Source organism: Zonotrichia leucophrys, chromosome 3, assembly GCF_028769735.1.
Source record: "Zonotrichia leucophrys gambelii isolate GWCS_2022_RI chromosome 3, RI_Zleu_2.0, whole genome shotgun sequence".
NCBI lineage: Eukaryota > Metazoa > Chordata > Aves > Passeriformes > Passerellidae > Zonotrichia > Zonotrichia leucophrys.
The window spans coordinates 92,963,857-92,988,252 of NC_088172.1; the positions used below are offsets into that span (position 1 = coordinate 92,963,857).

General features: G+C 46.5%; 1 protein-coding gene across 2 annotated transcripts in view; it reads right to left on the reverse strand.

The window, feature by feature from the left end:
* Positions 1 to 10,669: 10,669 nt before the first annotated feature.
* The window catches only part of LCLAT1 (lysocardiolipin acyltransferase 1), a 112,184-nt gene continuing 98,457 nt past the window's right edge, over positions 10,670 to 24,396 (reverse strand). For both annotated transcript variants that reach the window (XM_064709325.1, XM_064709326.1), the window contains one exon: positions 10,670 to 14,815. In XM_064709325.1, coding sequence (XP_064565395.1) covers positions 14,307 to 14,815 — 509 coding nt within the window. In that variant the 3' untranslated portion in view covers positions 10,670 to 14,306. The remainder of the gene's footprint in view (positions 14,816 to 24,396) is intronic.

Sequence of the window (24,396 nt, forward strand, 5' to 3'; positions counted from 1 at the left end):
TCCTACCAACCATTGTGGGTTTTGGCTTCATGGCCCCATCAGAGATCCTCCTCCTCCTCAGCTCCTTCCCACACTGTGGCCCAGGGATGTCCCCAGCTCCTCTGAGGTTTGGGAGATGTGAGATTCACGGCTCTTTGGGACTGTGCCCTGCTCCCAGCTGGGACCAGTGGCACCATGCTCCGTTTTTCTGTGGAAACACCTGGGTGAGGACCCTGGCATCAGCTGTGCTGCAGCGCTGTGAGTGCCATGGTGCTTTTCCCCAGTCTTGAGGCATCCACTTCTCTGATGAGCTATGGGGACATCAGCAAGTGCCACCCCTCTCCAGTGAGCCCACACGAACCCCTGAGAGGGCATTGCTGTTGCTGGATCTGGACATCTGTGTGACAGCAAAGAAAAATCTTTATCAGAATTTGTCAGATTTGACTTGGAATAAGGGTTTCAGCTTCCAAGGGCTTTGATTAGAGCTACATGGGTTAATTGCTGCCGAGGATCTAGCCAGGTGTTCAAGTTTCACATGAAAGCCCAGAGTTTAAAGCGATTTTTGGCTTTGAAATATCCTGTGTGTTGGCTGCTTCTGCCTCAGTAAATGACTTGTTTTGCTACAGTCACATATGCTTTGGATGCACGGGCCTTTCTGGCACACCCTTATTCCCTGTGGGGAGCCCACATACTGATGTTCCCCTGCCTGAGCACAGCCTATCAAGCTGCTAAGGGGGCACAATGGGTGATGGAGAATGAAGTTTCCATCTCCATTTTGGAGCAGCAGCCCCAGCGAGCAGATGCGGCCAAGTGACGCTGACATTTAAAGCAACTCCCGAGATTACATTACAGAGATTATATTTAATATGGATGGCCAAATCTTTCAAACAAAATCAATGTTCTTTTACTTAATAATACCCATGCCACATCTTAATGAGGGCTCCTCCAGCCCAAGGCCCCAGTTTTCTGCCGTCATTTGGTAGCGTGACATCGCTGACTGCATCAGATGGTACATAATGCTATTTTCATCCCTTTCTATTGGATTTTATGCCTCCCCATCCTTGATTTGTCAATTGCCGGATCAATTAATCAAGGGGCTCTTAGGGGAGAAACATTTTTATTACTGAGAAGGAAAGGGAATTCATTTAAATTCTGCATCTTCCAGCATCCAACATCTATTATTAACTCTCCCCACCGGGCACGGAGAGGAGGACAAAGGATCTACAGCCTGATCTGTGGCCATCTGAGTTATTTGCAGAAATAAAAACCATGCTGGGCTGATGCCTGGTCTGCCCCTTGGTTTTCACACTGGGAGAGGCATCCAGGCAGTGCCCCAGAGCCAGAGAAGCCTGAGGGTCCTGCAGCAGGTCCAAACAGGCTGTGCTGGAGCCTGAGCTGCACTTACAACATCTGTGGCTGAGAAGAGAGGGACACTTGTCATCCCAGTAAATTCAATTTAATTAGTGATGCCTGAAGATATTTAGTCGAGACAGGAGCCGTACTAAAACTTTGTGCAATTACAGCCTTTGTGAAAGCTGGGGGGAAAACCCAGTTCATTTATGTGTCAGCTGGTGCCTGTCTCAGGGTGAAGTGAACCCCAGCAGGGACTCCTGAGCATCCTTGTCAAGCTGCAAATTTGCTGCAGGCCCAGCTGTAGCCTGTTCCAGAAAGCAGACTCCTGGCCCTAAACAGCCACCAGTGACCACGTTTTCTTCTGTCACCCCCCTCAGGTGTGACTCCTGATTTCCCATCGCTGAGTCCATTGGAATGTTTCACATCGGGACTCCCTCTGGGCATGTACCAATCTTTGCATGATCTCTCCCAAAATGCAGCATGGCCTTTCCCCTGGGAGACAAGGCTGGTGGCTGGAAGAGCCACCTGGGAGCTAATCCCAACCAAGACACAAGCTTCACACATCGAGTCCAAACACTTGTGAAATTTGGGCATTTAAGGACAGGTCAGACTGAGGTTTGCCCTGGACAGAGAGCTGCATCCATATCCCTGCATGATCCATCCCTCCCTTCAAATCTTCTCTTTCTGGGGGTCAGGTTGGCACCCAAATTGCCCCATGGACACCCACCTCCTCACACTCAGCTGACCCATAGCTGGTAGTGCTCCTGCTCTGGCGACATCCTCCCTCAGGGTCTGTGCTACAGAGATTAAAAATAAATTATGAAAAAGGATTATTTGAATTGTGTCTCGGAAGAGGAATATGAAATTGCACAGGCCATAATCCAGTTTGCCACTTTCCATCTCAATAACCCCCTGTGAAGAACATTATTATTGTTTGTCTGGATACATTCTGGTGGGGCTGGGATAAACTCAGTCCTTGAAGCCCCTGCCCCCACATTGCAGTGAAAGGCACAAGCTCACCATTCCTTTGGGCTCCTGACAGCCCTTCCCTCCACCCCACAGGGAGGAGAACCCCCTTATTTCACAGCCACAGGGAGCTGGGACCAGCTGTGGACCAGACATCTGGATCTCCCTTGCTTTTGGGGCCTGTCAGTGATGATCAGTGCCCTGATTTATTTAATGCGGATCTGTGGAACTGCTGGGACCGCAGGCAAATGATGAAGGTAGGGCTTTTGTGTCCCAGGGTTTAAAACTAAAAAGCAATTTCACCAGCCACTGCAGGAGCAGGATGTGCCCTGTGAGCCTGCCCAGGAGATGTGGGGCCAGGGGACGAGGAGCTGCTGGGGCAGCTGAGTTAACAGCAGAGAGGATGGATGGGAGCAGAGACGTAATCAAACACCTCTGCCAAGAGCAACTCTTCCAAATGAATTACCTTGCTCAGGAAATGTGCAGTGGGCAGACCAGCCCCACAGCTGTGTTTGAATCAGTCCTTTTCCTTGTTTGCTGTGGGACAGACCTGATCCCAGAGAGGCCAGGGATGCTGGCCAGTGCTGGTGGTGGGTTGGGTTCCTGAGCCTCAGCCAGTGACATTGCTGGGAACAGAGAGGAGGTGGCACCCAGGTGCTTGACCAAGTGAGAGCCCAGAAGGATGATCCAGAGGCATGGGTGGATTTGCAGTGACCACAGAGACCCCACAGACAAGAAGTAAGAGTGTGATGGGAGAACATCCCCTGTGGTTTATGTTAAACTCACCAAAGTTTTACACTGAAGGAAGGACTGAGACTATGCACAGCACAGATGAATGCCTTAGCAGTGCCCTGGGCCCACAGCACAGATGTGACCACTGGTGTTCACATCTCCTGGTCTTTCTCCAGGGGCCTGTGCTTGCCATCAGGGCTGGCAGCATGTCCAGATGTAGGGAACAGGATCCCAGCTTGTGCCTGACTGCAGAGCTCCACGTGGAGCACCAACACAGCAACAGCACCCACTTACATTCCTCCATTCCCTGAGCTCTTCTCTCTGACCTGTTCCTGTACTGCTCCCAAGGCACTGCTGCCCCTCAGAGCTCAGCAGGATCCTCCTCTCAGGGCTTGGTTTATGCCAGCTGGAGTTGGGAAGCTGTGCTGCCCCTGTAGGTAACCTCCATTCAATAACCCTGACATCCATGGGGGAGAGCCCTTCTGCAGAGCCACACAAAAATACCAACAAGAAAGGACTTTCTGACCAAGCTTTTCCAAGCCACAGCAAAGCATGGAGGCTCCAGGTGGGTGAGAGGGAGCCCCTGGGAGTACAGCATTTGAATCAATTGCCGTTGCTCTGCAAACCCCACTGAGAGGGACACCAGCCCTGGCTGCGATGGGTCACTAAGCAGCTTTCATAAATCAATCTAATGATATAAATTACAGAGAGGGGTAAATCTACCCATCTGTAGTTTTAGTGTCTGCCAGTGGTAGGCAGGGCTCAGAACTCATCTGAATCATGTGAAGCCAAGGACCAAAACATTACAGGGGATGTGGCAGGAAAGGACAGCCATAGGGGCCTGGCAGTCTCAGGGGACAGACTGAGTGTCCAGGCTCTGCTCCCTGCCCTGGGCAGGCAGGTCCACCAACCTGTCTACAGGAAGGCAGAATTTGGTCCAGGCAACAGCATTCAGGCTCTTATAAAGGTAAATGACAGTGTGGACACTGCACAAACACAGCATGGGGCAATGGCCACTGTTTGCCTACGCCCTGAGTAAACTGGGGCACTGAGCTGAGCACCCTGGCACCACAGGCAAACAAATTCACTTAAAGTAGCAGAAACCAAGAAAACAAAGGCTATCTGTTATTTCCTTCCACCCTCTCCAGTTCCCTAAAAATAACCCTCACTAACATCTCCATCCATGCAGAGCAGCAGGAGCACCCCTCCAGCTGCTGGCTCACCTCAAAGATGCAGCATCACCTGCACTGTGATGCAGGGTGACTGTGGGCCACTGCTGATGTGCTGCAGCTTCCCCACTGAGGTGACAGCTGGGGCTGTGGGGTGGCACAGCTGCTCCTGGAGGCTGGGCACCGAGCAGGATGAAGGAGAACCTGCCCTGAGTTTCCCCAGTGCTGAGGAGCCGGCACAGAGCTCATGTCTGAGCAGCCCCCACAGCAGGGCTCAGCACAGGGAGCACAAACCAGCCTCCATGGCTGGGACCACCCTGACCCTGAAGGAAACCAACCATTTATAGTGGTTCTATGCCCTAAAAAGGAGGATAGATCCCACGAGTGTTGAGGTTTCAGGCTCAGAGGGAAAATGATGCCAAAAGGAGGCTGATTTACAATACAGGAGTTATGGCATGGATTGAGACCCTCTCCCTTCTCATTTAGGCACAGCTCAACATCCAACACCACAGCCAAAGTCTGGAAGGAGTTTAGCACAGGTGGATTTTGCCTTTTCTGAGGCAATGACCATCTGAGCACAGCATCACCACTCCAGCCAGAGCTGGAAAGGCACATCAGGGCCTCCTGACCTTGGCTCCCCCAGCCACCCAATGATGTCCTTTGCAGCCGAGTCGTATTTTTAGGTCCTTCTCCCTGCTGATTCATTAGGGGAGCTAATGCTCTCCAAACTGCCGGGCTTTCTGACCCTCGAGGTGTGCACGCCACTCTCTCCTGATAAATATAGACCACTTCAATTACATAACCTGTCTAACAAGCAGCACCCGTCCCCCCTGCGGGCAGGCGGGGAATAGAAATGCCTCTGCCAAGGGTGTGAATGGATGCCTCGCTCTTCATTTCATTCCCATTGTCTTCTGGTTTCAATGACTTCCTGCTGCATCCTCTTAACACTGACTCAGGGAGGGTGGATGGCCCTGGAAGCAGCCCAGGTTCAGGGCGACATCTCTGCTCTGTCCATCACTGCTGGTGTGAGGGACAAGGCACCCCTTTCTAATCCTCCTCTCTGCTCCGGGAGACGTGGTAGAGTGGGAGGATTAGGATTTGGAGACACTGAGCTAAAAGTTGGCTTTGTTTCCAAACTGGATGTGTCAGAGCATTTGGCAGACCAGAGGGGTAACCAGAGGACTTTATACCGAGGGGATGCCATGGTCTGTCACTGGAAAAGGCACCTGACTCAGCTAACAGAACAGCAAAAGCACCTCTCTACCTACGTGCTGTGTCAGGCTTGAAAAGTCCGTGTGCTTGGCAATAAAGATGCCTTGGTACCATGGAGTGAGATATCAGGAGAGTCAGGCTGTGATTTTGCAAGATGAATGTCTGATAATTTTAGGACTTAGATGTGACTGCAATGGCTGAGTGGCAAAATGCAGAGCAGTCATTAAAAAGAGTATTCAAAGTACAGTGTGAAGCACATTATTAATAGACTTGACAAATGCATGCACAAGCAGGATGATTTCCTTTTGTGCCGTGGTTTTCAAATCTTGGCCTCTGGTTCCTTGTGGCACTTGCAGCCAGATCCCTGTGGAAAGGCCCCAGGGAAAGCAGGTCTGCCACACAGCAGGAGGTTTCTTTCCTTGTACCATTTAGAGAGAGAAGGAGCTGTTCCATCAGCTGCAGCCATGGTTTGGCACTGCTCAGCCAGGATGGCAGAGGGCTGTCAAGACAGCCTGAGTGATATTTATGACAAGGACCACTCTACTTAGATTTGTTGTTCCTGCTGTACCAGCATCCAGCATGTCCTGTAATAACTTTAATAGCTTTTATGCAATGGCTAGGAATGATGAAGCTAATTCAAAATCAGGTGTTTAACCTCCCTGGTTTTATTCCTGCCTTTATCTGGTCTCTTCCAGCTTCCCTCACTGTTGGATTCAGGCTGAAGCAGGGCAGAAGGCTCATCCCAGAGTGGTGGGATCTGCTCTGACCTTCACACAAGCAAACAGCTCTGTTTGCACCCGGACTGTGCCTCTCCTGGCATGCAGTGGCTGACACTGGGCACCACCTGAGGAGATGTCTCAGTCCTGCTGACCCAGCTGGGATGCTGAGCCACAGCAGAGCCCAAGGTCTTTGCCCCAAGGTCCTGTGGGGCCACAAGTTTGGGGCCTGTCCCAGCCTGCAGCAGAGGACACCAAGCCCTGCACTCCTTGCCTGCAGTGCCCTCCTCCACGCCCTGTCCTTAAATGATGCAGAAAGTCTGCTAAGGACTCTCCTGCTGGAAGGACTCAGCAGGAAGCAGCTAATGCAACCTCTCCTGTTCATCCACGGGACTGGTGTCCAACGGGCAATAAAACCACAGGCTCCTTTCTCATTAATCCCTGATTATGCTCTCTCTCACTCACAAAGCACTTTCTGTCATTAGCAGTGGAAAGCTGAGAGCCTGCCTGTAACCTTCCCATGTTGTGAGGAGGCAGACCTGAACACCTTGCTGTGATCTTGCATAAAACATCTCCTTGTGCTGCCTCTCAGGGGCTCCTGGAAAAGAATCTCCCTTTCCCCAGTGCAGGCAGAAAGCAAAACCTCTAGAGGAGCACAGAGAGGGAGGCTGGAGATGCCCTCTGGATGTGACACTTGGCCACAGAGTGAGCCCAGGATCATGCTTGCCCTTGCCCTGCTCCAAGAGCCCTGTGATGGACCAGGGAGGCCTGAGCCAGCTGCCCTGCCCCTGTCACTCATCCCAGTGCAGGAGCAGAGGAGGAGACCAGACTGTTCTGAGAGCTTCAACACCTTCATTTAAAGCCAGGCTGGGTATGCAGGCTGAGGCACCCCACATTCTGAGACCACACAACATCCCTCACATGGTGCAGGAGCAGGAACTGTGAGAGAGCAGAGACCACAGCTGAGCATCAGCTCCCATCAGCTGTGTCACACAAACCCCACCAAATCAGCAGGCTGAACTCCTGGGGGGTGGATGTGCTGAGCACATGGCAGGGACAGGCCCAGGCAGCCCCTGGGTTCCCGTAGCTGGAATATCTGTGCCAGCCCTCACTGCTGCTGGCAGTGTGGCATTTGCTGCCATTGTCCTGCTGCATCCTGCACTGTCCTGCCCCTGTCCCAGCCAAGGCCTTGGGGGCCAGGAATTAGACCTGTCCCAGATGGACATGCAGCACCAAACCCACAGGTGAGTGTTAGAGCCTGATGCCAGGCACAGCCCTGGCTTGCACTGAGGGTGCCTGTGCTCTGTCCCTACCCTTGGCCCACATCACTCACAGCATCTCTGACAAGAGCACCAAGGCCACCTGAGGGCTGTTGGTCAGCAGATCCTTTCCCAGGTGCTCCTCTCTGGCTTCCCAGCTGCTGGCTGAAGCTCTGGGATCCCATGGGATGATGCTCCATGTCCCTTTGTCCTTGTGCTGGCCATGAGGATGTCCCATTCTTTGTGCAGAGGAACGAGCTGGCAGTGCCCACACCAGAGCCCAGTGAGGAACTGGGCCCAGTCTCTCTCTCCTTGTGTGGCTCTCCAGGGACAGACAAGTGCAAGGAGCCTGCAGTGTCAAGCAGTGCTAAACTCCTGCTTTGTGAGCTTGGCCAGCACAGCCTGATCCATGTAGGCTATTTATCCATGTAGTGGCTCCATGGATAAATAGCTGCTTTTCTCCTGCTTCAAGCAACAGAGAATGTCCCAAAACCTTCTTGTCTCACTCCTAGGAGGGAGAGAAGAGAAGGAAGGCATAGAGCAAGAAAGGAATCACAAAAGTTTTGTTTGCTGCCAAGAGAGGTTTAGCTCATTTCCTTTAAATGCTGGTTTAGCTCCAGCAGGGATTGGTGTTAAGGTGTGTGAGAAGCAGCACAATTTCAGATCCTGACCTGCCCATGTCCAGGACTGTGCATGATTGTCTGATCATCAAGTGCTGGAAGGTTTCCCTGCTGTGACCTTGAGACCAACCCACTGGCTGATCATTCGTGCCCATCACAAAGCACCAAGAAAAGCCCTGGGAAAGTGGGGACCTTTCCTTAGGTAGCTATAAAAAGGGCACTTGAATGGAGTGGGTTCAGTGCTGAGTTTCAGAGAGCTCTTTGAGCAGCACTGGCAGGGGGTGCAAAGCTGTAGGAAGCAAACCTCGGGACCTACCAGCAGGCAGAACAATTCCACTTGAATAATTTCTGTGGATAATCGGGAAGGGAAACCAACTGTGCCAGTGGGGAGGAGGATGATGAGGCAGCTCCTTGCCAGGAAGGTGAGGAAGCACCTGGCTGCCAGGCAAAACATGGATTGCATAAGGCAGCACTGCTACTAGTGATTTTGCAAGATTCCCTGGAAAGGTGGGTAGCTTCCCAGCCTGCCAGTGGGAATCTTACTGACAGTGAGGGATTATTCTATCCTTAAAGAACTCAGGGTCTTGCACAATTGCCAGGAAAAGAAGCAGGAGGAACCATTTGCATATCTTTAAACATCAAGTGAGAAATGTGAGCACAGAGAGGAGCCAGCACCCTGAGTAGTGACAGGGACAGACAGGCAATGCCAGCACTGGTGGGCAGCCTGTCAGGTGAGAACAGGGAGACTCCTGGGGCAGTCCAATGGTCCTGCTGGGAGCCATCCTATGCTGGATGCTCCTTCTCTTCTGACTTTCTCAGAAGACATCTAAGTAAAGAAGTATTTTAACACAGACCTTTTCCTTCAGCCTCTAGAACAGGATGACATGCTCCCAACAGCTGCACCCAGCACTGGCAGGAGCCAACACCTTCCCCAGCACTCTATCCTGCTATCCCTAACATTTCCCTCCTCTTTGGGTTCAGTATTAATCTACATCCATTCCCCAGGCTGACTGGACACCCAGCTGTTCAAAGAGCAGAGCAAGCCTTGAAGGAAGGGGAAGAAATAGTGCTGGGGGCAGAGAGCAAGACCCAGTAGTGATGTGGGTGCAGGTTAGGGCTCTGCAGAAAGCCGTGCCTCCTGCTCCTCCCACAGCATCTCATGCTCTCACTCCATGCAGCAGCTCATCCTCCTCCATACCTGTCCTGGGCATGCAGAAGCAATGCTGAGGCCTGAGCCCCTTTAGCTCTTCTCTCTGATAAACTGGAGGTGCTTCTATGCTCCCTGAAGCTGTGGGCATAGAACCCTGAAGCTGTGGGTTGCCACCTCCTCCCCCAGACAAGCAAGATGGAGAGAGAAACACAGGGGAGAGGTTGCTAACCACCAAAACCATTACACTTACCTGCACATCTGCCTCTCTCATGCATGAAGCATCTCAGATGCAGCAAACACTCTCCCATCTTCTACTGAGGGCAGCAATGCCCACCTGAGAAACAGTCCCAGACAAAGACCTCCAGAAAAGGGGATGACAAACCACCTCGAGGGCCTGCTGTAACAGAACAAAGACATCTCCTTAAACACTCGGGGCCTGATATCAGCTCCTGCTTGCCCAGCAAGGACAGAGGCAAGCTCTCTCTCCCTCACACGCCTCAGCCAAACCCTCCAGGCTGGCAGTGACCCAGCCATGCTACAAGCACAGCCCGTGCTCCCTGCTCCCAGGAGCAGTCTGGTTGAGACTGCCTGCAGTGTGATTCAAAGTTCCTATTTCCTTAGGAAATAAGACTATTTTCCCCCATCATATGGAGCTGCAAAGGAGGGGTTTGGGGCAGCTGGAGGGTGAAATAATCTTTGGCCTCCATTATTAATATTTTCTGTAAGGCCAAGTAAGACAGAGAAATACATTTTTTCATTACATATTAGTGAGGAAACCAAGAGGAAGAGACAACCACCTTTCCAGAGTGACAAGTCACTCATTTTGACTTTGGGGAAAGGCTTTGAAATCTCTGAGCATATACAGACATGGCCAATTATCATTTCCAGCTGCAGAAACTGCTGCCAGGGTCTCTGTTCCTTCTTTCTGCCACAGGATACCTGCTGGAGATGTGGGTATTTCCCTAGGGCCAGCACAGCCAGGCTATTCTCACTGGGTAATCAGGAGCTGAGAAACACAGCCCTTGTGCCTCCACACCAGATCAGCACTCAAGCAATGGAGGGAGAAATCAAGGGCCCTGTGACTGAAGTTACATTAAAGAAAGGCCCTTATAAGGATGTGAACCTTGCCATAGATGTTTTTTTGTGTCAGTAATTACATGGGAGGTAACAGGATACAGCTAAAATGGAGCCCTTACCCATCTATCACTACCTAAGACAGGTTATTCTTCAGCAATCCTGGTTAAGCAGCACAGCAAGGCCAAAGCTGAGCTGCAGTTCTTGCACACCCAAGGTTTCTGTGCCTTCTTCACACGAAGAAGCTGGAAGGGAAGGTAGAACCAGACACCCCTTTCCAGCCTCCCATGGAGAGATGGGGGGCTCTCCTTCCACAATCCATGAGTCAAGCATGGGAACAGACACCAGTCTGCCCGAGCCAGCCAGCCATATCATAATTGGACACAAAGCTTGTTCCTTACAGGTGCAGTAACAAGAAAACAGCAAAATTAAACACATGCAATGCTTCAGGTCTTTATTGTTGCTGTAGAGTAACTGGTACATGGTTAAAACATTCTAATAATATCATCAGTGAAATCTGAAAACTAAGGCTTTCTGTAGGTTTGTAGTGTCCTGGTGTTTCCTTTCACACAGTGCACATATAAAATCAAGTTATCAAAACACAGATCTTTTAAACAACACCGATTGATGCAACGCACAAAACTAGGAACTACATCTCCTATGGTCAAGACAACACCTTACAGACCAGCTTTGGGCCTTGCAGCTTTGAAGTCAAGAGAAAAATGTCTTGGTCTGACATCCTGCTACCCAGATGAGCCTGATGACACAGAGAGATGGCAGGATTTCAACCTGCTGCTCTGAGCAGAGAGAAAGAAACCCCCTGATGCTGATGAGGAAACGTTTGATTGAGCAAAGGGAGCAGCATCCTTAAAGCACAGCACTGACCCCAAACAATGTGTGCAAGACCCAGCAGGACCTGCAGACAGAGCCCAGAGGGGCAGCTGCTGGGACTGCCAGAGAAGGTGAAATGGGACAAACCTGCCACTGAGTGAGATGAGACCCAGCGCCAGTCCAAGTCCCATGGAGAGGGCTGTGGGATTCCTGGAGCGCTAGCACCTGTATCCCAACAGCACTGAAAAAATTTCCAAGTGATTCACCCAGCACAGAATCACAGAATGATTTAGGTGAGAAAAGATCACTGAGCCAGCACTGCCAAGTCCACCATGAAACCACGTCCTTAAATGCCAACTTTGTGATCTTTGAAAAGGGAGACAGGGTAGGAACAAAGTAGTCTCCAAGAAATCCGTATGTCAGAACCTTTTCATTAGACAGCTACGTTTGCACCAGAGGGGAAAAAAACATTCACAGAAAAAATCTTACCCCAGTTCCCTAATCACTTTTTAAACAAAGAAGCTTCTCCATCCACAAAACTTTTAGTTTTTAATCAACATTTTTTCCATCTTGCATTTCTAATTCACCTGAAAAATGATGCACATAATCTAAACATCTACCTCAAACATGCGTTTGAGGAGGAGGATTCTTCACTTACCACTCTGCACCATGGAGCTGGGCATTGCAAACGTGACATTACCAGCTGAAAAGCAGATTATTCTTTCTCTTTGATCCAAACACATAAGGAAGGAGGATGAATTACAGATTTTGCAGGATGTTTTTATCACATTACAGTAGGTTACATGTTTGGCTCCACCTGGGAGGAAATCCCTTGTAAGGGTCAACGATGGACTGCACTGACTTCATTTTCAGAGCCCAACTTTAATTACACAGAGACATAAATCCTGAACCATGCCATGACCAAGACTCACACTGGTGTTCCTGGTACATCTGATGACACCACAAAGTTCTCTGAATGACTGAGAAAAGCGTAGCTGGTATTTTATGTCACCAAAACATGGAACCTGTCCTCTGAAGTCATTCCTGAAGGTGATGTTAAGGCTATTGGAGTAGGCTGGCTATGGTTACTCCTGGTGTGAAAGCAAAGCCATGGCCCAGGACAGACTGGAAGAAGCCTTTTAGGTCTCCTCTGCATTAACCACAAATGAGGTTTTTAGGTTTTCCCTTGCAGTGGGTTACCTGAATGTGCAGGGTATTGGCTGAAGAGAAGACAGGCTATGGAAGTGTAAGCTGCAACCACGCCTGTGGTATCACAGAACTGCTTTAAAAAAAGACCTCCTTCCACTCATGACAATGCAACACCAGTAGTCAGGTACACAAATACAAACATGAAAAAATCATTAAGCAATATAACCCTAAATATAAACCTACTTTTATTTATTTTTAAGAAAAAAGGGATTAAAAAATTTGGAGTAAACCAGATGGCTTCAAGTACTTTCCTCATAATAAACAATTAGTTATTATAAGCACAGATTAAAAAAGACTTGTCACCTTGCAAGGGACAGTTGAATAGAGGCTGGTGATTTGTCCAAAAATGGTCTTTAAAACAAACACATTAGTAGACAACATGCCTAGTGTTGTAATTTAGAAGCAAACAGGTGTGTCCACCATGCCAGCCCAACACTTGAGACACGCAGCACAGCACAAGGTACGTTTTCCTCTCTGGACTTTCACATTTCACAGCAACACCACTCAACAAATGGAGCCAGGCCATCTGGGTCCAGCTCAAACAAGCCCTCATGCAATAAAAAACAAATAATTACTAAGTCAGGAAGGTTTTGCAGCAATACGATTGTTCACGTTGTCTAAAATTTTGGAGGTTGCAACACAATTCAACCTGAAGACCTGAAGTACCTCCGAAGTGCTGGCAATGTTTTTGTCTTTTTCTGTGTGATCATGAACATTACTTTTATTATACATGACAAGGGATGCACTTCAAAGTGCCTTGTCTGAATTTAGGCCTTCAGGTTTTGTGAATGTCATGAAAATAAGGGAAAGTACCAAAAGTTGTGAAGGAGGTTGAAAAAGTAATGATGTCATCAGGAAACAAAGCCAGCATGCAAAGGGAAGATGCAGCTCTTCCCCGAGCTAAGTCCAAAACTCAGACCCAGCTCTTCCTTGTGCTAAGTCCAAAACTCAAACCCATCTCTTGTACCACCAAGGAGAGAACTGTTGCATTTCAACAGGTCTGCCTGACATGCAAGGAACAAGCACTCTTTCTGATTATGCACATGGACACGTGAAATGCCAAAGGAAGCAATGCGAAAACCAAAATTAATACTACAAAAATTCAAAAAAAGAAATAAAAAGGTATTTTGCCTACTCTGAAAACTAAATAAAATGTTTTCAACCAAAGAAGGTCTACAAGGATACAAGGAAGCCTTTTTAAAAAACATTTTCCAGTTACTCAGAGACAAACAGCTATTTTTGCCTCTGTGAGAAAAAAAATACCAATAAACCAGCTCCCCTATCCTGCAGCTCTGCATACTACAGTAGGAACAAGTCTCCCACAGCTAACAGGGAGACTAGAACAGTATGAAACAGTGAGAGATAAAAACTGAGCTGCACAGGTCTATTAAATAATCAGCAAACACTTAAATGGAGGCAGAGTGAGCACTGTACTGCTTTCTGTAGTATGACACAAGACTGCAAGGCTTGAAATTCCTCCTGAGTGACCAAGCCAGAATAGCTGAATGGTTGGTAGGTTCAGTAGTGTTTGGAAAAGCTTATGCAAAAATATTACTACCAAATAAGTTTGAGTATTTGAAATAGAAAAAAGAAACAGAACAACTTCTCGTTCAACTTTCATCTACCATCTAAACTTACCAGTTTTCCAAATTCAGTGCTTACTTCACACCAACGTGACTGTAAAGAAATCATACATCTGCCTCTCTTTGCTGAACTGTTTGGGTTTCTACATGAAACTTCAGTGCACATCACATTTATTAATGTCCTTATGATTGTTCAGTAATCCAGCAATTTGTTTCTTAATGACAGCAGAATGCAGTTGCTAGCTGCTTGTGAGAGCAATGTCAAAATTACATTCAGAGATTAAAAACTACCATTTTCATGTGGAGCAATATCTAACATTTCTCTTTTTCTTCACAGAATCATGTGCAAATGTCTAACAATGGCGATAGTAAAAGACACTTCTCATGCAAAAATTGTTCCCTGTGCATAAAATTTGCAGGGCATCTCAAAACCACCCTTCCTCTACCCCAGAACTAATTGATTTTTACTTTCGTGTTGTGAAATTTCTGTTGCTTTTTAAAATACTGATGGCAAGCGAGTTCTATGAGTTCCAGCCCACCAAACATCTTCTGCTGCACAATGAAAAAGACGATCATGGCTGCAAAGTACCACTGTGCAAAGCTGTACAGGTAGAGCAGCACCAGCATTCCCAGCGGGAACGCCGTCCAGTAGAGGAGCGAGGCGCACTTCACGGCCAGCACCCTGAGCTCGGATTTGCAGGGTGGGACAATGCCCTTCCCAGCTGCACTGAAGCACCTTCCACCCTCGTAGAAGCTCCTCAGTCTCTCCTCCTTCTCCTCCCAGCGCTGCCGGCACCAAAGCTGCAGCCCCTCCTTGGAGGTGGGCACCGTCTCGATGGGGTATCTCCGGACGTGGAAGTGAATCTCCTTTGGGAAGTTTCCCTTCAGAAGGTGCTTCTCTGTCTGAGGAATGTTTTGGGGGTATGCCACGGTTATGTCATGGATGGCATCAAGGTTGTCACCTAGAAGAAAGGTTTTGGGGGAAAAAAGATCAATACAGATCATGCAATAGTCAGAATACTAATCTGCTTAAAGACGTGACTGAAAACTGTCAAAATTATGGCAGAAATCCCAGAAATCCCAGAGATACATTAACTATGCAGACTGTGTTTCATCTGCTAGAGTATCTAAAGACTGAAAGGTCAAACTTTTCCCAATCACTGCCTGTTCTGAATCTGAACAACAAGCTTTGGGAACAAGATTACACACAGTACAAACTAATGCAGAATTACAATAGTAGGAGAATTAAGTCAAATGTAAAGGAGAGAAGAGGCACATCTGGTCTTGGATAACGAGTGCTGTATGTGAGTCTGATGTTCAGCTGTTTGGGTAAAGGGAGCACAGCTAACCATTCAAACAGCAACTGCACATTAGAAATTCAAGGGGCTATAGATGAAAAAAACCCCCAGTCTTCATTAGCATGCCTGATTGAGCCAGCATTTTTGAAAGGATATCAGTATTGCCAAAGCAGGGCTTGCTAGAGCATCCTTGTTCTAAGTGTTTTTACATTTTGCACTTTCTAAATATCATCTTTATCCCCCAGCCTCTGAACAGACATTCTTTTTAGATTTCATGAAGTAAATTCTGCTAGTGTAAAACGGATCTAAAAATAGGCATGTGGTGCACTGGACGTTGCATAACTGCTAAGTTCTGCCAGCAGTGATTTATGTTGCTGTTTTTATTTGGCTGGCTGGCTCAGGGCAAAATAGAATTGGAGACTAAAAGCTGTCTCCAGTTGCAGCAATTGAAGACTTTTGTTCTCACAGATGATGCCACTTCTTGCAAAAATGATCAAAACCTACTCTTTAGCCCCACTCTTCATTTTCATTTCCTCTCCTTCCCTGGCATTTTGGTTTTTCTTTACAGCCCTAAAAATGACAGGGCCAGAATAGAAAGTTACTTTAAAAGGCCATGTTCAAAATGATGTATCTAAAGTTCAACTCCAAATATCACAAGAGGGGGAAAAACCCTATTCAGCCTTTCAGATATTTTATAACTGTGCTGTCTTGAAGCAATCTCTCTTGGACAGTTTTGTGGTAGGTTAGTTGGGGTTTTAAAGAGATTTATATGGCTCCTTGGAGGTCTATCACTGCAAAACTCAATATTCCATCTTTTGTCTAGCTCTGGGTTTACCTCTGAACTGAGCAGACAATCCCTGTGTTCTGCACAGGTAAAACCTATCAGATCTCTTTCCAAGAGATACCAAAATTGATCACGTCTTAGAAACTCAGCCCTTACAAAGGGAAATAACTGCCAGCCTGTTGCACCTTGGCACAAAACATTTTAGTTTTGAGAGCAGCTTGCATTTTAACTCCCCTATTCCAAATATTTCTAGCATCAGATTTACAGTCATCCTTCAGCACAGACATCCATCCCTTACTTCCTGGCCCAACCAGGGGAAGGTCTACTACATAAACCTCCAAGAGATTTCCATCTCTTACAATCTCCTTCCTCCTGATCCTCCATAGCTCCCCAGGTCTAGTGGAACATAAAATTACACACTTTACCCCAAAAGGGAGGCCAGAAAAGTCCAGCCTTCCTGATATCCTTGCATCAAAAAAGACTTTTATGAAATGAGTTTTTAGCCAGATGAGTTTCTTGCACATCTTGCAGTCATTCATGCCTGGGCAGCTAAACTATCAGTCTGCCAACTGCATGAACTACTTGGAAAATCAAGGCTTTACACTTAAGGGCCACTGGCATACAGACCACAGGTCATAAATCATCAGATCTGCTTAAGACACAGATTTGCTGACTCTGTGCAAGCAGGGCTGGCAGGACTCCCTGCACTCACATAGCTGGTCTGATGTCTTTAGCATGCAGGGATATTTCTCCCCATGAATTCCTGATCAGAGACAGGAAAGCCTCTACTCCTTGCCTATGGATCCATAGCCTCCCCAGACAAGACACCTTCCAGCAGGGCTTCCCACCAGACTGCAGAAGGTCTAGACTACATTATGGCTCCTTAGTTGAAGAAAGAAAGCTCAAAGAGCTGCACAGAGGAGGGAGGATGTTACTGTTTCAACATTACACATGGGGAAATGGAGGCAGAGAATTTTCCATGGCCTGCTCTGTGTGTCCAGCTGGAACCAGTATCTCCTAATTCCAGCTGCAAGATTCAGCTCTGAAAGTGTATTTTGTACAAGAAGAAAAGAAACTTCAAAGGCACATATTTAGCATATCTGAAATATTTAGCATGTCTGAAAGAACAGAAATATCAGAAAGGGAGAAGACCAGAATACCAGGTTTCATATGCAAGAGGCTCCTTGCTTGGGTCATCCATATTTAATAGCTCCACACAAACGGCAGCCTGAAGCTTTAATTCCCTGGCAAGGCAAGCTACAAGACAATCTGCTAAAAGGAAGAAAAGTCACCACAGCAGACAAAGGTAGACCATTCACGAGAAAGGGAATTCCCTTAGGCTAGGTTTAATCAGGCAGCTCTGAACCTGCATCCTTTGAGCATCTTTACTGTCTCTTTCCCTGTGAAGTTAGGCTGTTGTCTCTGCAGTCTGGAGATATCTAACAACATGTGTTTCAGATCCATAGCAAAGTGCCAGTCAACCAGAAAATCAAGTGATCAGAAGTAAAGACATAGGGCAGTCACTGACTTAAGGATGTTTTTTCCAACTGAATTTAAAGACTTGCTTCAACAACCTGTTTATGCTAGTTTTGAAGAAAAATTTTCCCATGGGAAACCACATCATTCTATGTCTCTGGTGGGTCAAAAAAGAAGTAAGCAAACATACAGCTCAGAGAAGCTGAAGAGGACAAAACACTTCTTGCAATATTTTCAGTGACATCTGAGGGATTGTCTTTTTCCTGTGAGTATCCATGACCCCTTGAGGAAGGAATGAAGGACAAAGGAAATCAAATAATGTTCAGAGATCTGCATCTGAAATCTAATTAAGCTAAGAAACTGCTATTTAGGCTAAAACATCAGGCAGGTAGCCCAGCTCCTCAGGACAAATAGAAACACCCATTTCAGTCGCTTTACAGTTCCATGACTTTCTTCCTGCAGTAGTGAACTATGTATCCTCTGCACCCAAGAATAGTATTTTGTCCTTTGCTTTGTAAGAGCACCTCAGAAAAGGAAAGATAACTGTAGTGCTCAGGAGTGAATATAAAGTTTATTTCTAACTATTGTTAAGCAGTTGTAAACTGCACAACATGCAGACGATGATTAATCCATGTGGCAGTCTCCATTTTGGGATGACAAAATGCCTCTAAAGCACTATTCTTTAACTTACTGAACTTTCTGTGCCCAAAGTTATTTATAGTTCAGCTCTGTTGATACAGGACATTACTTCAGGCAGTTACAATGCACAGCTGGTTGCTTTGGGCACTGGACTCAGGTGGCACGGGGAGAACTTGACCAGGCTCAGGACCAAAACACCAGCAGCAGAGAAAGACACATTTTTTAAAAAAACACTTCCAAGGAAAAATGAGGATATCTTCTTTCACTACACCAGTTGCTCAATCAGAATTTTTATCCTGCAGCATTTGGTAGCCCCGTGCAGCTCAGTTTCTGCAACCCCCTGCCCCAGCAAACCCGAGCACACATTCCCTATGTGCTCACACACAATACAGGGGCACTGTACACTGGCACAGCCAGCCAGCATCTTTTATTTCATCACTTATCATAAAACGTTACAAGAGCCTCTTACTAGGTTCAAAATAAAGATGTTACAGGTAAACTGAAAATTACTTTTAATTCTGTGGTCAATAATATCATGCCTGCACAGTATTTTAATTCCAGGAGACAAAACCCAGCCTGAATGCAGAAGGCAGGATTAAATGTTTTTCAGCTTCCTTCAAACGCTTTCACAAAGAGATTATTGCAGTGCGGCTGCAATTGGAGACAACTACCAGAGGTGAAGTTCAGCCCTACAGCACAATCCCAAGCAAGTGGGATGAACCCAGCCCCTGGTCCTGGATGGATGGATGGATGGATGGATGGATGGATGGATGGATGGATGGATGGATGGACCCATTCCCTGTGCTAAAGCTTTGCTTGGGAGCTCAGGCACAGTCTGTTCCTCAGTTCTGACTCACACCAGCCACAAGGACACTTCCTTGCTCCTACCCAGCGATGCCAAGCAGGCTCACTGTGAGACAAAGGGATCTGTACCAGCCAGGGCCAAAATAATGACTCAGAACAGGAGCTCTGAAGGCCAAAATGATCACCAGTGAGCTAAAAAAGAGGATGGCCCCAAGGCAAATCCGTGCAATGAACTGCTCAGACTCTCAGCAGCCTCAAAGGTGAATTCAAGTCTCCTTGGCATTAACAGGGGTGGCTATTACCCATTTCCATCCCTACCAAGGATCTCAGCAGTCCTACTTTGGTTATCATTGACATTCCTTTACACCTCACAAGGATTACATTGGCTCTTTCCCTGCTCTGATCCAGCAGAGAGGATGCTATTCTTAACCAGGGTACATCACAGAACAGCAGCTGATGAGCTGCTGAGCCACCACGGGGAGAGGCACACGGAGATGCTCTCACAACAGAATATCCATTCTTAATTTAAGCTGCTCTGTTGAAAGTGGGCCCTATATGTGAGGTCCTTGTCCATCCTACCTCCCAGCCCAATACAACTGCTTTCTGCGGCAAAGTGACATACCTGTCCCTTCATTGCACAGCTCCAGATATTTCATACATTCCCAGGTTTCCATTAAACACTGGCTGTTGCTCACCCACCTATGCCTTAATATCTTCCACCCTAGTCACATTTCCTTAGGAAACCTGATAGAAGGAGGCTTGGTACTTCTGTAAATAAACTGATCAGCAAGATAATGAAAGAAAAGATGGAAACCAGTAGAAGAAAACTTGTCAGGTTATAGAATATCTGAGTATTTTATGTTAGCCTTAAACACAGATACACTTTTGGACATTAAAACAAAAGCCATCTAAAACTGCTTACTGGGAAATATTACTGTCTTGGTTCATAAGATTTGAGTAATTTTTCCTTGAGAACACAGTATCAGGAGGGAGCAGCTTCAAGGATTTACAGCTCCTCCTGGGAAGTATCATGCTTGTGAGGATTTAAAACTTCAGGCAGCCCTCTTTAAAGCAGCGGTGTCAGCTGGGGTTAATCTAAATCACTTTCAACTCAGTAGTTATTGGAAATCTTTTTTTAGGTAAGTGTAGCAATCAAATAAGCAAACAAAAAAAGACAGAATGATAATGCTGCTTTGATTAACAGAGAAGAGTGATCCTGCATACCAATTCTTTCTATACCTATCTGATTTTCCACTGGCATTGTGATACAAGGAGAGAGGGAGCCCTTCCACCTGCTAACACTAAGGGGTTAAGGACACTGCACCTCTGGTCCCTGAGGGTGGGAGACAGGAAAGGACAGCTCTGTCTGCTTTCTGCTGCCCAGCAGGAAGGAAATGTGCTCTGGGTGCTGCACTCAGGAGTAGAGGACTACTGGGATCCCATAGCAGGTACCTCCAGCCCAGATATACAAAGATCAAGAGATGTAAGGACATCCTCATGGCTATCAGCAACCATTACATGTGCTTAATTCTGTTGCTAAATACATTTAAATCACATGGTTTTGCAGCCTGATGCTACATCTCATTAATATGTAAACAATACCACTAACTGAAGCTGCTGAGAGGGTGGTGGTGGGGAAGGAGATCCGATTTGACTTTGAAATCTCTGTAAATACCTCATTTAATTATTCTAAGACCAGACTGGAATGTTATCATCATCTAATCTGATCTCCTGAATGACACAGGAGCTGATGCAAAATGCTCTCAGTTCTGCCATGGATGTGGTGAGACAGACAGCCCGCACTGCCCTAAAGCTTTTACCACAAGACAAGCAGCTCCCCTAATTAATCAGGGGGGCGTGCATGTGTCTGTGTGCATTTATTTTTGTACTTCTACTTCCTGACCACGTAACTTGGCTAAATTAGAGACCTGTCTGCTCACAGAGGTAAGTGGTGGTATGATCTGTCAACCTCAGAAGTTGCTCCTGAACAAACTAAATGTACTTATTTGCTGAGATCTCAATATGAAACATGGCTTTTAAAGCTCAAACCCCTTACTAAAGCTCTCTGAATCTCTTCTAATATTTCAATATACTTTTCAAAGCATGGCTGCTGGAACCAGTAGAAATTTCCAAAATGGCCTCATTAAGTCCATACACAGGCATCTAGTACTAACATTCCTACTTCTTGTTTTTCCACTCCTACCTGTGACAGAGCCTGAGATTCTCACACCCCAGGCTGGTGCTGCTAATTGGCTCCACCAACTGCATCCTGGGCTGCATCCCAAGCAGTGTGGCCAGCAGGTCCAGGGAGGGGATTCTCTCCCTCTGCTCTGCTCTAGTGAGACCCCACCTGGAGAGCTGCATCCAGCTCTGGGATCCCCAGCATTGTTGGAATAAGGCCAGCAGAGGCCATGAAGATGCTCTGAGTGCTGGAGCATCTCTGCTACAGATAGGCTGAAAGAGCTGGGGTTGTTCAGCCTGGAGAAGAGCCCTGTGGAGACCTTAGAGCACCTTGCAGTAGCTGAGGGGGGCTACAAGAGAGCTGGAGAGGCACTTTTTACAAGGCATGGAGTGACAGGACAAACAGGAATGGCTTTAAAGCTTTAAAGTGAAGGAGGACAGGGTTAGATTAGATACTAAGAAGAAATTCCTTACTGTGGGAGTAGTAAAGCACTGGCTCACACTGGCCCAAAGAAGCTGTGGATGCCCTGTGTTCAAGGCCAGGCTGGATGGGGATTGGAGAAACCTGATCTAGTGCAAAGTGTCCCTGCCCAGGACAGAGGGCTTAGAACCCAGTGATCTTAAGGTCCCTTCCAACCCAAACCATTCCATGATTTTATTGCTTGAACACATCTCTCCGCTTGCCCTCTTCATGGATAAATTAATGAGGAGAACTGCAGTTAAGCCTGCCAGCTCCCTTCCTCCTCTCCAGACCAAATCAGATAGTTTAATATGGAATAGTCCAGTTATGCTATAAGAAGTCAGTACTGTGGAAGACCTAAGAGCAGGTCAAGAAGTATTTTATCCTGATCTGCAAGTTAAGATGTATCAAGTGCTAAACTGACCCTTAGTTTGTGGATTAAACTGGAGAAAAATGCTGGGCACGGGAATTGAAGCAAAACACAGAAGATTTAGCTCAGAATTATTGCAAGCATTGTTTACACAGCTGTGCTTTACAGGATTCATGCAAGTATGGGTCATGCTGGTGGATTTCATGTTTCAGGACAGCTCACAGCCTCCACTAAGGTTTCACTGATAAAACTCAGCCTTCCCACCTCTCCAGACGTGAGGCCTCTGACCCTGCTGCTGCCAAAGTCACAGCCAGCTGGTTTGAAACACCTCATGTGGCTCCTGTCAACACAAACCCAGGAATGACTTCAGGAACCGAGGCTGCCTGCTAAAAGAGGAATGAATCTCTGTGCAGATGAAGGAAGGATGTGCACAGGAAAGGGGGGATCCAGCCACAGCAACAGGGAATGATCCACTGGCTCGATCCACAAGAGTGCCCAGGAGCTGCTCCTCAGTCTTCCCTCCCTGACTCTGAAGGGTTATTTTACAAATTGCAAAGGAAAAGCGGGCCGAGCTATAAATAAAACACAAAAATATGTGGAGAGAAAGGAATGAAGGGATAAAAGGGTTGGAATAACAAGTTATTTTCAGTCACTGGAGATGACCAGGCAAAACTGACTCACCACTCTTTACACTATCATTCCCAAACTATATTTATCAAATCCAGATAACAAAAATGCCATGTTTATTCCCTTGCCTGCATATCTGCTCTCTCCCAACCTCCCCTGCTACAAGTTTTCTTGACACACACATATGGGATTTGGTTTCACAGGTATGTTACAAGTTAGGTAGAAGAAGACATTGCTGTTTCTAGGCTTATAGGACACCACTGGTTTTTGAAACACAAAAATGATGTTTTATGTAACAGAGAGACACTGACACCCTGGTATGCAACTTTCCAACTCCTCTGAGCTCAAACGTGCATTTCCTGGCAAACAGCCAACCAGCTCAGACGAGAATCACAATTCTGCTTGAAATGAAGATAATTTGATACACTTCAGTGAAATCTTTTAAAAAAAAATCGTGTACTCTACCATGTTACAATAAGATGTCTTGATAGGCAGGCAAATATACCTAAATTAGGAAATGGCTGAGTTATTTTTATTAAAAAAAATGCTAAACTAGTCATCCAGGTATTTCTGGCAAGCTAAGTATCATTACAATTAAGCAAAAATAAGACACCAGATACCCTTAAAAAAAATCATACACAGACATACAGAGCTTATTCTTATCTATAAAATAACAGACTATTCACCTAATTTTTCTGTTACTTGTTGGGCATTTCAAATCCCTGGGAATCTGGGAAAGAAATAATCCACCCCTGTACGAATGTACATTTCTTTGCTGTCTACTTGAATGAACAATCTCTCTCCAATGCAGATGACATTAAACATCAATCTCTACAACAGAAAACACATTCCTATTTGAGGTAATCCACTTCTACCAGAATCCAGCTGTTGTATCTGCAATTTCCACTGCCATTTCTGACTGGTCTCACTGAGTTAACAGTAAAGCAAAACACTCTGGAACAGTTTACATACACAACTGTCATACCAATGATGCTCAACATTGCAGGATGTTACTGCTAGGTAAACAATGGAGCTGGCTTAAACCCTGGAATTTTTGGAGAAGAAAAGTGGTACATTTTTAAAGATGCAAGCAGTAGCAGTATGTATAAACTGCCATGCTGTAGTGCAACAGCATACAAAGGCTTTTGGGATCCCAATTAAAATACAAGGGTTAAAGAGGTTATACTTCCCAATCTCCCTGGTCTTCTTATTAGATGTTATTTAATTCCCTCAATTCTTTCAAAACCGTAGCTCATGCTCTTTTCAAATGCTTCTATCTCTTTTCTATACTTCTAGGATTCGTCAGCATGTAAAGTAGGAATTTTCTCATCATTTTCTCGTCATTTTTAATCATTGCCTTAAACAAACATTTTGCCAAACCTGCAGACTGAGCATGCAACTTATTCTGAGCCTTGTCTTTGGTTAAGTCACTACAAAATCAGTGTGAGTCACTGTGAGTAGAGGAAACTAATTCACCACAGATACTCAGAAGGAAGCAGCTGTGACAATTCTTGCTTGGTAATCAACAGATCAAAGTGCACCCCATCTCCTCGGAAATGCCAAGGATTCTTGCTGTCCATCAGCCCTCACTTCAGGCCAGTGGAAGGATGGTGCTAGGAATAGCATAACACCATCCACTGCAGTACTGCAACAGCAGCAATAAGAAAATAAATGATGACCATTAGAGAAAAGACATTTTATTCTTGGCTTCTAGCACATTACAACTATTCTTTTTTATAATTCAGATATAAAGGTCAGATTCCTTTCCTCACCTTACTCTGTGTTTCTCTCTTTTTCCAGTCGCTACAGATGAGCACCCTTTCCTTAATTCCAGGCACTTTGCTGTCCGTCCTCACTACCCACAGCCAGCCGCTAGAGAGAACTCTTCAGCTGTGCACTGACCC